Source organism: Mustela erminea, chromosome 8 (genome assembly GCF_009829155.1).
Source record: "Mustela erminea isolate mMusErm1 chromosome 8, mMusErm1.Pri, whole genome shotgun sequence".
Classification (NCBI taxonomy): domain Eukaryota; kingdom Metazoa; phylum Chordata; class Mammalia; order Carnivora; family Mustelidae; genus Mustela; species Mustela erminea.
Window position 1 is genome coordinate 24,812,045 of NC_045621.1, and position 15,020 is coordinate 24,827,064.

At 40.9% G+C, this 15,020-nt stretch overlaps 1 protein-coding gene across 3 annotated transcripts in view; it reads left to right on the plus strand.

Moving 5' to 3' along the window:
* VWC2L (von Willebrand factor C domain containing 2 like) overlaps positions 1 to 13,873 on the plus strand; it is a 167,298-nt gene extending 153,425 nt beyond the window's left edge. Inside the window, exon 5 of one of the 3 annotated variants that reach the window (XR_004288661.1) lies at positions 10,550 to 10,583. Coding sequence is in view for 2 of the 3 variants with exons in the window: in XM_032355399.1 (XP_032211290.1) it covers positions 10,550 to 10,698 (149 nt within the window). In the remaining variant the exon portion in view is untranslated. Of the gene's footprint in view, positions 1 to 10,549 lie in introns of all 3 variants that reach the window. The other 2 variants (XM_032355399.1, XM_032355401.1) reach the window with 2 other exon arrangements.
* Positions 13,874 to 15,020: the final 1,147 nt, after the last annotated feature.

A 15,020-nucleotide genomic window follows, 5' to 3' on the forward strand; every position in this document is an offset into this window, starting at 1 on the left:
AACTCAACAAAATCTCTGCAAGTCAGCTGGAGGTAGTAATACATTATTTTTAATGGTTACTGAAGAGTATGGAACAGTTCACATAATTCATTCAATATGTCCATTTTTTTTTTTAAGATTTTATTTATTTATCAGAGGGGGGGGGAGCGAGCACAGGCAGACAGAATGGCAGGCAGAGGCAGAGGGAGAAGCAGGCTCCCCGCCGAGCAAGGAGCCCGATGTGGGACTCGATCCCAAGACGCTGGGATCACGACCTGAGCCGAAGGCAACCGCTCAACCAACTGAGCCACCCAGGCGTCCCCAATATGTCCATTATTAACAGGCATTTACATTTATCCTGTTTTTGTTTTTAAAAAATGCGTAAAAGATTGAATAGATCATGGACAGATGGATGGATGAGCAGAGAAATAATTCAGATATTTAGATATATATAGATACCACTGCCTACTCTGCCTTTTACTATGCAATCCTTGTTATCCTTAGACTTTCTCCCACCATATCTGGACCCTTTCTTTCAACCCTTTCTTTCCAACAACAACAATAACAAAAAAAACAGTTATCATTAGCAGTCCAAACAGACCATTTTAAATCATTTTTTCTAATGATCCTTCCATAGTCAACAGCTAGCTCAAACTAATAGATCTCCCCTAATTCTCCCCAGTGATGCTCTTTATTCAGGTGTTCTTTTTATCCTTCTAGCTTCCTGGTAAATAGTGAATAGGCCTGGGGAAAATCCACATAGAAAAAATTTTATTGTTGTATGTTCACTGACTTTGAAAAAAAAAATATATATATACACATATATATAAATTGGCATTAATAAGATTAATTTCTTCACTGATGTTCTATTTTTTTTTTTAATTAGACTACCAACCAAAGGGCCTAGAATCCATATCCCATCCAAAGTAGCCTAGATTGTAACTCAGGTAATAATAATAATCAGCATGATAAATAAATAGCAATATTTACCTAGTATCAGTATGTGACAAGCACCATTCTAAGTACTTTACATGTATTAATTCATTTGCTTTTTCAAAATCTCCAGAAGACAGGTACACTCATTTCAGCATTATTCCCACTTTACAGCTGGGGGCACTGAGGTCATACCTCCTGTAAATGGCAGAAATGGGATTGAAACATGGAGGGTACGACTCGAGCCCTAATCTTCTTACCTAGTAATTAAGTGAGCAGTAAATCACCTCCTCCCTTCTCTCTTTGAACCTCAGTTCTCTCACCTGTCAAATGGGTACACTAATATCAGTTCTTCCTAACTTTAGGACTGCTGAGAAGAAATAGGAAAGTTACCTGAAAACCACGGACTGCTGTAACAAGGGGAGGGCAGTCTCATTGCCGCTTAGAAAATTGGGCTGGACTATTTCATCATTTGAAGCAAAAACTGAGCAGATAAAATGTCTTCTACAATAGCAAATTAAGCCATGTTCTGGCCACACCTCCTTTGGAAGGTGAGCCTGGACATGTATGTCCCACTTATACAGGATGTGAACCCAGCCTGATTCTCCCAGCCTGCTGATGCGCCCGAAATGACCGAAAGAGCAGCCAACCTTTACCCTGTTGTGTAGCTTGACCACGTCCTTCCTTTCTCCACTCCGCTCCTTGCATTTTACTTAATTGGAGCACCAGGCTATAAATCTTACATACTTAAGGGCCAGAAAACTCTCCGGAGCTCTCATACTGAAATGTGTGTGGGAGTTCAGTGATATTGAATTTTCAAATAAAATGATTAACAGGCACCTCTAGGGCAGCCTCAGAGAAAACAATCCTTCCTGAAACTTGCCACCTTAATCTGAGGAAGCTTTTTGTTCTGAGGTTTAATACAATGGTTGGAATGTAACGTAGGGAGGGATGCCTAAAGCAGGCAGAGAGAGGTACGTCATTCTCCCGGGAAAGGATCTAGAAGCTCCCTTCAGCAAGTAACTGCTCTCTCTCCGGGCCTGACAGGGCTATTTCAACATGATACTGGGGAGGTTTCAGTCACTTAAATTTTAACTGCGATCGGCTCGCATTACTATTTTTTTAAGAAACATTTTCTCCAAGATTGTAATAGTTGGAAATGAGTGTACACCTGATCAGAAAGCCTATTTGCTTTTCCATGGCATAATAACATCTATCAGACTTCATGAAGCAGAGAATTAAAATCAGTTAAAAGGAAGAACATAATCCAATCCAATTCTACCCACAGACTGAGGCCGACAAGCCTACCCTTTGCTGAAACACTGATTTAGATGCCCTGCCAAAGAAATATAGAATGTTTATGGCCTCACACAATAGGAATCTGCCTCATTTATGCAGCAGGAAGATCATTTACAACCAATTTCTAAAAGACACTAAGCGTCAATAATAAATTTTCAAATCAAGGCCAGAAATTGCAATACTCAAAAGGGGATCATTAAGCAATATGAAGTTGTTGTCAGAAGGAGGACTTTCAGAGGCGTCCTACCAATTTGTAATCCAGAAGCATCTATAAAGGAGTCGTGACCAGCCTGGTTTTCCTAGTCTCTGGGAAGGAGAGACTTTATTTTAACAATGAAGGGGATCTGGGTCGACAAGCAACAAGGACAGGGCATCTCCTATGGATACATCTCCGTGCCAGGCTGGCTGCCGCCCTCTGAGATGATCGCTAGAAACCACACTGACTCCTCAGTGAGATCAGCTTCTTGGGAGCAATTCCCACTTCACAGTTAGAGAGAAGAGGTTGAATAAAGCTGCTGGAGCTTCTCTGCTCCAAATCTTCCCCTTTACATTCACCCTTTTGCCTATTCACCCCTTCACCTACACACACACACACACACACACACACACACACACACACACACACACACCCCTCTCTCCTTTTCTCTCTCTCTCTGTCATAATAGGAACTTAAATATCCCAACAGATTCTCTCCAATATGTCCCACAACATCCTAAATGCTATCAAAACCGGAGGAAATGAAAAGTAGCTCCTCCTCACAGAGAAGTTTGACTTCTGGAACGGAACACAGCAACATGCCTGTTCCATCCTTTACCAACTGTGTGGCTTTCTCAAAGTCACTCGAAACATTTCTGGGTCTCCTTGTCTCTTTTATAAAACGAACAAAATACTACTTCATGTCAGAAAGGAATAAGGCTGTTCATGAAAATTCTTAAGAATTCCTAAAGTATTAACTAAATTCAGTCACATCGCTTAGATTTGGGTTTTGCCTGAGTTCCCTGTGACAGAAAACTGGGAGTCGCGAACAGGAGAGTGTTCGATTCTGACTGGCATTGAAGGAAATAATAGTACACATAAAGAAAGACTCTCCTCAAAGACAACTATCATATGATCTCTCTGATATGAGGAATTTGAGAGGCAGGGCAGGAGGTTGTGGGGCTTAGGGAAGGAAAAAAATGAAACAAGATGGGATTGGGAGGGAGACAAACCATAAGAGACTCTAAATCTCACAAAACAAACTGAGGTTGTTTGGGGGTTGCAGGGGTGGGAAGAGGGTGGCTGGTTTATGGACAGTGGGGAGGGCATGGGCTATGGTGAGTGCTGAGAAATGTGTAAGCCTGATGATTCACAGACCTGTACCTTTGGGGCAAAGAAGACATTATATGTTAATTTTTAAAAAAAGGAAAAAGAAAAAGGGAAAAAAGAAAGATTCTCCTCAAGGGAAGTAGTCAACCAGAGGGGTCAGACTAGGAGAGCTGAAATGTAGGTTCTCCTGCTGCGTATTCTCTGCCTTTTGTCAAGTCCCTTCATCTCTCTGAGCTTTACGTCCTTCTCCTGTGCTATGGGATTCGTGTGAACCACCTCACAGCATTAGGGTGACTAGGAAATGAAAAAACATATACAGCCATGCTCTGTAAACTATAAAGAATTTTTCCACTCCGGGTCGGGCCCTCAACTACACTCTCTTGTTTACTTTCTTCAGGGACTGTCTTGAAACGGCCATGTTTGTTTTTGTGCTTTGTATCAGATTCACCCGCACTAGAATATCAACTCTTGAGGGCAGAAATGTTGTCTTATTAACACCTATAAAACTCACGTGTAGAGCAATCTTGTTCTGAATGTTTATTTTGTGTTCTGATTGCTAGACAAAGGATACTGGCAGTCAGCCCAGAAAAAAACTCAAAGCAGGTGAAGTTTGCCCTCACTGACTCTCCTGATCCTTCTTAGCATCAGCAATAAACCACGGCCTCTTTCCGACGACTGGGGAATCTTCTGTGCAGAAGGAAAGCCTCCCTCTCCCTAAACAAGTTACAACTACCAACTATTTGCGTTTCAGCTTCCCTTGTAGCCAAGGTGCAGACCCTTGACTAACCTCTATCCCCAGGCTTACCTGCTGTAGACTTCGACCGTAAACTAGTAAATGCAAGAAGTCTCCATTCTGACAAATACTGGTAAGAGAGGCAGTGGTGCTGACGGTTCCAGCAGCATCCAGGATCCTGGGTTGGTGATAGTGAGGGAGCAAACCGCTTTATCTATCCCCAAGGTGTGTTTTTATTAGGTCTGTATCATGAGTTTGGCCCTTGCTCCTGATGGCATTCCTTCAAACTTTGTTCTTTTTGGTATTCTGGATAGTCTGTAAATGAAACCTCCTTTAATTAGTGTATTTTAAGCTTAAATTATCTAAACATGTTTTTGTTGTTTGACTGATAGGATCCTCCTCTCCCCCCACAAACAGCCCAGTATCTCCATTAAGAATTCTCATGATCCTGGTCCCGGACAGGACTCCTACTAAGCTGTCTAGCTAGAAATTAAATTCCCTCCCCCCCGACTAATCCCCCCCTCCCCAGGTCAAACTGCACATTTCCTAGAGCATTTTCCCTTAGGACCTCACTTTGTATAGGAATAATATGATCAATTAACTTAAGCCAATGTGTTAATTGCTGACACTAATTTAATATTACCCCAGCATCTTAGCAGATTCTTTTAATGTGTCAAAGCAAAGAAGGAATGTGTTTTCCCATGACCCAGTGCCAGGGCCCTTGAGGGTTCTACTTTTTGTCTGCAATCTCAAAGGTCCTGCCTCCATCAAGACATATCATGTCTTGTCCAATCACAGGTGCCCCGTGGACCAACCATACAATGACGCTGGGGCAGTTTTTTGAACCAATGTCTTTACTTCATGATTATATATGTATAAATGCACATGCACATCTGTGCACACACACACACACACACATCCCTACTTAAAATGTTTCAATGGCTTTCCATTGCCAAAATAATGTCATCAAGATTATAAAATTCCCAAATACTTCACACTTAGTTTTTGCAGACCAGTATGAAGCACCAGCTCTGCATACCACCATTCTCCTAGTGACTTCTTACTACATACATCACTCTAACCCCACAGCTTTTTCCACCTCCTCAGTGAGTCCTACCCTCCCTACCCCTCCCTCCCCCTACACACCACATCTTTCCATGGACCCATAGGTCAAGTTCTCTGTTATGACCTTCCTCTGAGATCCTTTTCTTCCCAACCTTATTTCAGATTATGCATTTGTTCCTCCATGCAACCAATGTGATATCTAACATCATAACCAAGCATGGGTCTTCAGGAGATGTGATCAGAGTAGCTATAGACTTCTTTTTCTATGTAGTTCATGTATTCTTTAATGCAGAAATTTCAGGGCTCAGCAAGAAGAACTTTAAAGCCTGAGGAAATCGGCTCAGTTCTTACAACCGCAAATATGACATCTATTTTCTCCTGATTTCTTTGATTACTGAAGCCAGAAGAGATCACTCCAAATGCTCTCCCTCTGATCCCCATTCCATGCAGATGCCTCCTAAGCTATCTCTGCAAGGTTGAAGTGAGAAGATGGGGAAAACATCCTGCAGGAAAGACCGAGCTGCAGGCTCCTCGTGGCCACCTCACCAGAGAAGCTCTGCTTTTACATATTTCATGTATTGCTCTCCTTTAAAAGATCTCTTTTGAAGGGCGCCTGGGTGGCTCAGTGGGTTAAGCCGCTGCCTTCGGCTCAGGTCATGATCCCAGGGTCCTGGGATCAAGTCCCGCATTGGGCTCTCTGCTCAGCAGGGAGCCTGCTTCCTCCTCTCTCTCTCTCTGCCTGCCTTTGCCTACTTGTGATCTCTCTCTGTCAAATAAATAAATAAATAAATAAATAAATAAGAAAAAAGATTAAAAAAAAAAAAAAAGATCTCTTTTGAATAATTTCCACTATGGAAAAGAAAAGGTTCACAAACCTCTTTCTATTGTATAAGTGTGCAAATTAAGTACTTAAAGATGCACAGAATAATAGAGAAAATTATGTTTCATGAAGAATTTTGCGGGGGGGGGGGTATAGAAGTATCCCTAGTCTGCTTTTCCTTCTTCCCTTCTTGCTCCAACTCTCAGTAAATATTTGAATTGCCTTTCCAGTGTTATTGCATTTCCAAAAATATGAATCCTTTCTGAGACAAGACCACATTGGGTTCCATTAGTATTGGGTTATGCAGTGCTTGCCGAAGGTCACATAGATAATCACAGAACCATGACTTGAGCCAGGACTCCTGAGTCATAGTTCACTTTCAATCTGCTTCTCATTTGGTGTACTTCTAGTACCAGTGGGAATTTTGCTGCTGCCCACAGGAAAACCAAAGCCTCACTGTCCAAGAAGCTTCTCCACGAAAAATTTCTTTTAGTTATTAGATGAATTGTGTTTTCTGAAGATTGTAAGGCTACACAATATAAAACCAATAAATCTGATAAAGATCTATAGAAAAACAGTCTCTCTTCTATTTAGCCATCAAGATGCTTAACCAGCATGCATCCTTAATACCAAAACCAACTGGACTTCTAAATTCTGATCAGAAATTCAGGATCTGGGCAATGGAAGCCAGCAATGCACTCGTCGGCATCTGCCTCTTTTTGTAGGCAATTAGAAGTATTCTATAGATTAGAGAAATTTGAGTTCATATCCCATTGATGTCACTTCCTAGACATGTGATCTCAGGCAAGCTATTTTCTACCTCTGAGGCTCAGAAATAGACTTGTAAACCATGTAAGGTGCACAAAGGTTGAGAATGTGCACCTTACATGGCTAATTGGAAAAATTAAATGAGACGTACTCTTGGCATGAAGTAGGTGCTCAGAAAAGTATTGTTATGTTACTATTAATTGAAAATATTTCTATACCAATATTTTAGGACTAAGCCTGATATATATGCTATATATATATATATATATATATATATATATATGATACATAAGCCTGATATATATACATCTGATGTATTAGTTCAGAAAATAATTTTGCTTCTGTTATATAACTAGCTAGTTCATACTATTTAATTTAGTTAAATAAAAATACACAGAGTTTTTAATATGTGCTAAACACAATATTAGGCCTGGACCATAAGAAATGACAGATATTCAGGTCTTACTTTTAAGGAGCTGGCAATTTCAAACATACCAGACGGATGACACCTCCTGTGTTCTTAAAGATGTCTAAGAGAAGAGATATCACCCTACAGCTGTCTACTTAGTTCTCATTTTTCTGAGAGATTCATGTGTGTGTGTGTGTGTGTGTGTGTGTCTAATTCCTTGAGAATCAATGTATCTCCATCTCCCCTTATTTTAGGTGTCAGAAGAAAGAAGAGTTGGTCACCATTCTTAACATAATAAGCCTTAATTCCCTGAGAGTTATTGAGTTATTCCTCTGTCTTCTCTTTCAAGATTAAATAATCCTTATCCTTTTAACCTTTTCTCGCAGGTCCTCTTTGCCAACCTTCAGTTTAATCATTTCACTGTTCCCCTCTAAGGATCTCTCCAAGTCTTTTGTACTAAATATGTTGTTTTTGCCATTGAGTTTCGCCATTGAGTTTACTCTTCTAAGCAACTTATCCTTCCACACAAAGAAAAAACATCTCCCAAAGGAAAAAAAAAAAAAAAAAAAAAGATAGAAGGATAGATCTCCTATGGAAGGAACTCACATGGAACACTCACATTCTCAAAGCCCAAGTAATATTTTTGTCACCACTATTGAGGGGGAAGGGACAAAACTAGAACAGTCTCTAAATAGGGCCAACCATTCTGCTTGACAATTAACTAAATTACTTTTAAGCAGGTAAGACTATTAACCACAAACTTAAGGCTTTAGTTAACCTGAAACTCTCAGAAGGGTGCTAATAAAATTACTGTTAATGAGATCAAACAGGAATTTTGGATTCTGTAAAATATCTCTGGCCGCCAAGTCAGCCATTGATGTGGTTATGTTATTTATAGGCAGTGACTCTGTTCAATCCTTGCAAAGTGCAAGGGATCTTTCCTTGCATTCTGTCAATCAGTATAAATTAATACTTTCTGAGCTGAGAAAACAGGAAATTCTAAGGGGCTCTTAAGAAATGATTTAGAGAGGCTGATCAAATATATACTGATCATAGTATAACACCAAAAACATACAGAAAGGAACAGGTAGGAAAATTAGAGCACTAGTAAAATCTCTCTCAAGACATGCACAGTGACTTGTCAGAAATCTTTTACAAAGATCTTTCCCTGCTTTTTTCTCTTATTGTGCTATTGAGATGAACCTGCCCACTGTGAGCCAGCAGAATGACCCCTCTTACACACGTAAACACACACTTAAGATTCTGCAGACAAGTTTCCAAATCCCCTCAAGAAACTGAGAAAACTCTTCAGTAGATCACATTCTGCCTGTTTCAGGGACTTCTTTGTTTTGGAACCACTGTTTAGGAATCATTTTTTTCCTTCACCATCTATTAAGGAAAAAAGTATACAATCGGGTGAAAAGAGTTGATGAGAATCGAGGTAGAGAGAAAAACTACTGCTTCCCCTGGGGTGGCTCCAGGCAAACAGGTGGTTGCGGTCATCGAGTTTGACTTTCGAAGCTAGTTTGGCTCTGTCCAGATTCTGGCTGGCCTAATACTGGCTGGGCTGAGAGAGGTCTGTCAACAACAGCCATGAGACAACCAACTGCATTTTGAAAAAGGCTCCTTGCCAAGTTCTCTGCAGATTCCCTTTTTTTCTGAGTCTAGAACAAATTAATGATTTCACGTGAAATCTTTCCAGGGAGGTGTAGCCCCAAAGACAGTTCAACCTGTGAAACAATGACTTAAATTCTAAAACAGTGATCCTTAAGTAATCAGCAATTAAGATGGCCAGGAGCTTATAACCACTAAAAAGAAACACCATCCTGGGTGAGAGCAGGCAGTTTGCTAGCTGTTTAATTGTCAGTGATGACACATTATATCCCTCTTAGTCTTGCTGGTTGGTTCTTCATGAGAACCAGGCACACAGGTACATGCCCTAGGATGTTTGGCCACCAAATGAAAGAAAGGCATATGTACACAAAGGCCATGGCAAGTATATCCACAACTGAAGTCTGGGAGCGCTAAAGCAACAGATGATTAAAATCCTAGCATATTAAATAGATTTGTGTGAACGCATTATAACTTCATAGTTGCCATTTTTATACAAGATTTCAATTATGAAGTGGAACTACAAATCACCCCTGATTTCATTTATTTGATGGTAAAGATAATCTCGTAAATTCTTATCAAGCAGTAAGAAAGTGAAAGTAGAGCACTGATATTGATGTATGTTACTTTGTAGTGGTTATGGAAAGTAGCCAGTAATGCTGGGTTGATAAATCACGAGTAGACAGAATTCCCCCTCTTTATCCAAATACGTACTTCAGAGACTTGAGCAATTTGCACCACCCCACTGCACCTTGGGAAGCAATTTTTATTCCATTTGATTTTGAGAAATAATATCACCAATACCGAATACTAGCATTTGCAGCCTGGGACGAAAGGGAAAGGAAAGGAAAGGAGAGAAAGAGAAGTGAAAAACTAACACTGGTGAATTTTAAAAATATTCACCTATACTGAGCAGGTGACATTTTCCGTAAAGCTTTTCTCAATCTGAAAAAGAAAAATAAAATTCCTGCTGACTTTCAAAAGCCAACCATTTAGGTCACTCTTAAAAACAAACAAACGAAAAAAAAAAAGATAGCCAGCAGATTAAAGGAGCTCCATTTATAAAAATCAAATGAACCTCTAACAAAGACTGTTTGGGACATGAATAAATCATCTGGTCATGAATTATTTATTGTTATCAAGAAACAAGCTGGGGATTCCAGGAACTGGACTTTGGGGAGGTGCTGAAGCCAGGCAATGAGCAAGTTCATTGTCACCTACCCACCACGGGAAGTGAGAGGACAGGCCACAGGGTACCATCATCTGATGCAGACCATGTTAGTTTCAGAGGCTGCTTCAGCAACATTTACACCCCAGAGGATAAAGCAAATAGAGTTTGGTCCACAGACTCATACTTCAGAAAACTGCGAGTACTCAGTAACAGACAATAAGAAGGTTTTTTGTGCACTGGATCTCCTTTTTTTGTTTTTTTAATACACATAGGGACTATGAGTTGTGTGCAAAAGAGTAGTAGAGATGGCTAGAAAGTACCTTAGTAATAAACTGTGGCGAGTAATCTGACCTACTCATTCCTGGCTTTGGGGATTGGCTTTTTTACTGGGGTCGAGAAGAGAAAAAGGGAGCCTCTGAGATTTAATCAACTAATCAACGTATATGTGTGTTCCAGGTCCAAACTGCTTTGCAGGAACAACAATAATCCCAGCTGGCATTGAAGTGAAAGTGGATGAATGTAACATCTGTCACTGTCACAACGGGGACTGGTGGAAGCCTGCTCAGTGTTCAAAACGTGAATGCCAAGGCAAGCAGACTGTGTAGGACAATTTCCCAACCGAGGAGGAGTTCTTAGGAAAGGATGCTATGGCTTCTACACTGCACATGTTCGAAACAAAACAAAACAAACAAACAAACTCCTGCCAGCTACAACAGGGTCACCAGCAAAACCTTTTAGGGTTGACAAAAGTGAATATTTTACTAAGAGGAAATTTCTCTCTTTCCTTCTTGCTATATAAAAAATATATGGTATATAGCTATCGAAACCGCTTTTGTAATTATCCGTGCTTGATGGTGACTTGACCACTGGATTTCTGAAACTAAAAGGAAGAAACAGCCTCGTATGGGCTCCTTCTCTGGTGAGACCTCTAGCCTGCCAGCTCACCGTCCGCCAATTTGCTTCATTTCTACTCTTCTGTACATCACCACCCATGGCATTTTTCTCTTGTAGAATTTCTTTTCGTATTTAGAATCTATGGGGCCAGATTTGACGGCACGGTTAAGTTTGGAGTGGTGTCATATAAGATTTAGTAAAGGAATATTGGGGGTGAGGACCCTTCCTGACCAGGAGGGCACAAAAGTAACTGACCATCCCTCCCCTTGGGTGAAAGATGCCCTGTAAGGTTCAGAAAACGAGAGCCACCTACAGCTGGACCCGCTGCTGGGGCAGGGCGGGGGGCCAGGGTTTGGTGCAGTATGTGGGAGATCACAATTTAATACTTACAAACCACACATTTCAGATACAACACCTTGAAACTGCCAATCAAAAACTAATATGTGAAAAACACCACGAGCTTGACTACAGCATCCAAAGGGAGCCAGGAATTCACAACTGTAGCATTAATCACCAGACTTTCTCATGATGCCGAATTCCAGTTCGGCTTGTAAGTCAACACTCTACACCCGCTCTGTCACCTGGCCCTCCTCCATACCAGAACCAGGGTGTGTAGCCCCACTGTGAATCTGAATCCTTCTGGAAACTCCTGGCTTTTGAGTTCAGACCTGGCTGCAAGCCAGGAGTACCCACAGGCAGTTTTATGGTTTGGGACTGTGTTTGCCATGTTTTCGTAATGACCACTCAGCCCTAGGTCTAAAACACAGATTCAGGACACTCTTTCCACCTCAAGTGCTGATTTAAATTCAAGATTAGGGTAGAGTGAGTCTTGCACAATACAATTCCATTTGTTGAACATTTTTTAAAATGTATATATTCGATACTGAACAATTAAAGTGAAACTTTGAAGCGTCTCAAGGTTGCCCTGGTAATGCTGCTCGTATAGTAACAGAACAATAAAATACACAGGGTATCTGATGCCACCTCGAGTCAAGATTCTTGAAACCACATGGTGTAGTTAGTTGCTTATTCCACTCTCCTGTCTTGAAAACCCTGGCGCAGACCTGGCAGGATCCTTGAGGAAACTTTAAGGTTTTCTTTATCACCGATGTTCTTTGCTTTTCCACTCCCACCCAAGCCTGGGCTTTGCCGTAGCTCTCACGATGTGCCGCATTCCAGAACAAGGTTTTTCAAGATGAATTCTGTTGACATTTGGACTAGATAATTCACTGTTACGGCGGGGTAGGGGGAGCTGTCCCGTGCACTTTTAGGACATTTAGCAACATGGTTGACCTCTATCCACTTAATGCCAATAGCAACACTCTTATTGTGACAACAGATTGTCTCCAGGCATTGCCAAATATCCCCAAGGAGTGGGGAAGGGACAAAACGTCACCTGGTTGAGAATGCGTGGTTTAGAATAATCAGTACAGACCGGTTTCTGCCAGGGTGGCATACTGTGCAAACTCTGGCTCAGCCCGTGGCTTTGGTGAGCCTCTAAGCCCTCTGGGACATGCACAGTCTGCAGCCCCAAGGGCAAGAGGTCAGTCTTCTCCCAGTGGAGTGATGCTTCTGTTGCCATAGGTCCACTCTCAGGACACACTTCTTTAGTCTCATCAACTGGGTTTTCATTTAAAACGGTCAGCCTCTCCTCCCTGGAAGCTCCTCCAGTCATCAAGAAAGAGTTGTCATTTCCAGAATTAACGTGTTGATGCCTTGGACCTGACACTTCTCACGTACACTGTGCTCGTGTGTGATACAAACAGCCATGCCGGGCCCCTCCGAGGAAGAACATCACGCTGCCTTCTCTTAGAACACCAATTTGCAGCAAGGTTGGTGCCTTTTGTTGCCACCATGGATACATCACATAGACAGTCATGAATCATTCATGAACAATTCTGCATGATTTATTCCTGCACTCCAAAGTAAAGGCCTTCCATACTTCAGATTGCGTCTAGACAGAGATGTAGCATAGAGCTTTCTTTGCCCTGAGGTTGCCTGGTGCCGGCTTCAAAAATCCACTCTCTTGGAAAGAAATAATAATAATAAATGACAGGAACAAGGTTTGAAACCCAGAAAATATCATTAATAGAGCCATGTAGCATAGTACCCTATCTATTATTAAGGAGTTACTATGTCCTTTCTAGGAAACAGAGAGTGCAACTGGGGAGCCAGGGTTCAAACAATTTGCATTAAAGTCTTGGCACAGTGATAGTTGCAGCAGGAACTTACTAGAATGGAGTGTAATATCCATCAAGAAGCTCTTTTCAGAGAGCTTGCAGAATGAAGGCTGCTCTGTGGTCTCTGTTATCAGCCAGAGAGAGGGATTTTTTTTTTTTTTTTTATCGTTGTTTCGTTGTTGTCGGATTTCTTTTTTCCTCTGAGTTTCACTACAAGCTGTTTCCTTTAAGACTTTGTAGCACTGACATTTTTCTCCCTTTAGGGAGAGATGAACCTATACTGTGACAGAATTTCTCATAAACCGATAAATATTTTACAATTTCCTTCTACCCAGGTCATTGAGAAATTCTTTCCAAACTCTGAACAACAGAGTTCTGGTCTCATCTGTTTTGCTTTCTTTTTTTCTTTTGAAGGCTTTGTTTGCAGCCCCACTGTCCCCTCTGTCTCCCATTCCTCCTGTCTTTGGTTCTCTGCTTTAACTACAGCTTTGTTTAAATAAGGGATCAACATCCTGTTTGTCAGCTGATGCCTGTTTAAATCGATTCAGTTTCTAAAATCTTTGAAAAATGGTGTGCCTGAAAACTAGTGAGAAAAAAAAAAAACACAACTAAACACTAAACTGTAAAAAGGGGATTCTAGCAACAATATTTGATGTGTAAAAGACTATATTATTAAAAAATTATTTTGTTAAATATAAAGTGTGTTAACCAGCAAACATTGTTTGTGGTATATTTTCCTTCCAAAATTCTCTCTCCTCTCTACCCTCATCATTTAATAACTAATCCTTAGTGACTTCTATCATCTGAAAATACATGTGTCATTAGAGCTCTATTCAATTAGATTAAAGCATCAGCTTTAGCATTTTTCTGCATACATTTTCATTGTTCATAATATAAGTTCAGGCTGACTTAGGGATCAGACAGGAAGTTCAAATAAACTAGCAATGAGTGTAAGTGATAGGAAAAATGTTTTCTTAATCCTGCATCCATACGTAATACAAATGATATTATATAATTATTGGGTGCCTTCTCTGTTGGCTGGCCCTATTCTGGGCACCAAACCCATAGTATCCTGTTCAAGCCACACAGCACGCCTGCCAGGAAGGGGTTCTTAGTATGGCTGCTTTGCTGATGAGGAAACCAGAACACAAAGAGGTTAAGTGATTGACCCAAGGTCATTTGTTCATAAGTGGAAACACAGGAATCTTGTATTATAAATATACACAAGCATACGTAAAAATCAAGAAAATAATACAGTATAAGGAATGTATCTACCCATTGCCCAGACTCGTTACCAGGATTGTGCATAATTCTTCAGCTATTTATTTTTCTTCCTCAGAGTATTTTGAAGATTTTTTTATTTTTATTTTTAGAGAAAGTGAGAGAGACTATGAGCAGGGGGAGGGGCAGAGGGAGAGAGAGAATCTCAAGCAGACACTGAGCATGGACCCCCATGCAGGGCACCATCTCATGACCCAGAGATCATGACCTGAGCCGAAATCAAGAGTCGGACGCTTAACCAGATGAGCGACCAAGGCAGCCCTTTCCTTGAGTATTTTAGAGCAAACATCAAGTATCCTATCGCTCCAGCCCTACATCTCTAAAAAAAAAAAGGGACAGTTTCTTACCAAACCATGTTACATTACCAAAGTCCAACAAAATCAAGAATTCCTTAGTGTCACCTAATAGTCAATCCATATTAAAATTTCTTAGATTTTCTAAGCTATGAGGGATGGGGGTACTTACATTATCTAAATCATCCATAACCTTCCATGTAGTTGATGTGCCTCCTAAGTTCAAAATGGGGCTTTCACCCTCCCCACCGACAGCTGGGAACTCTGACAGAGTTGTGA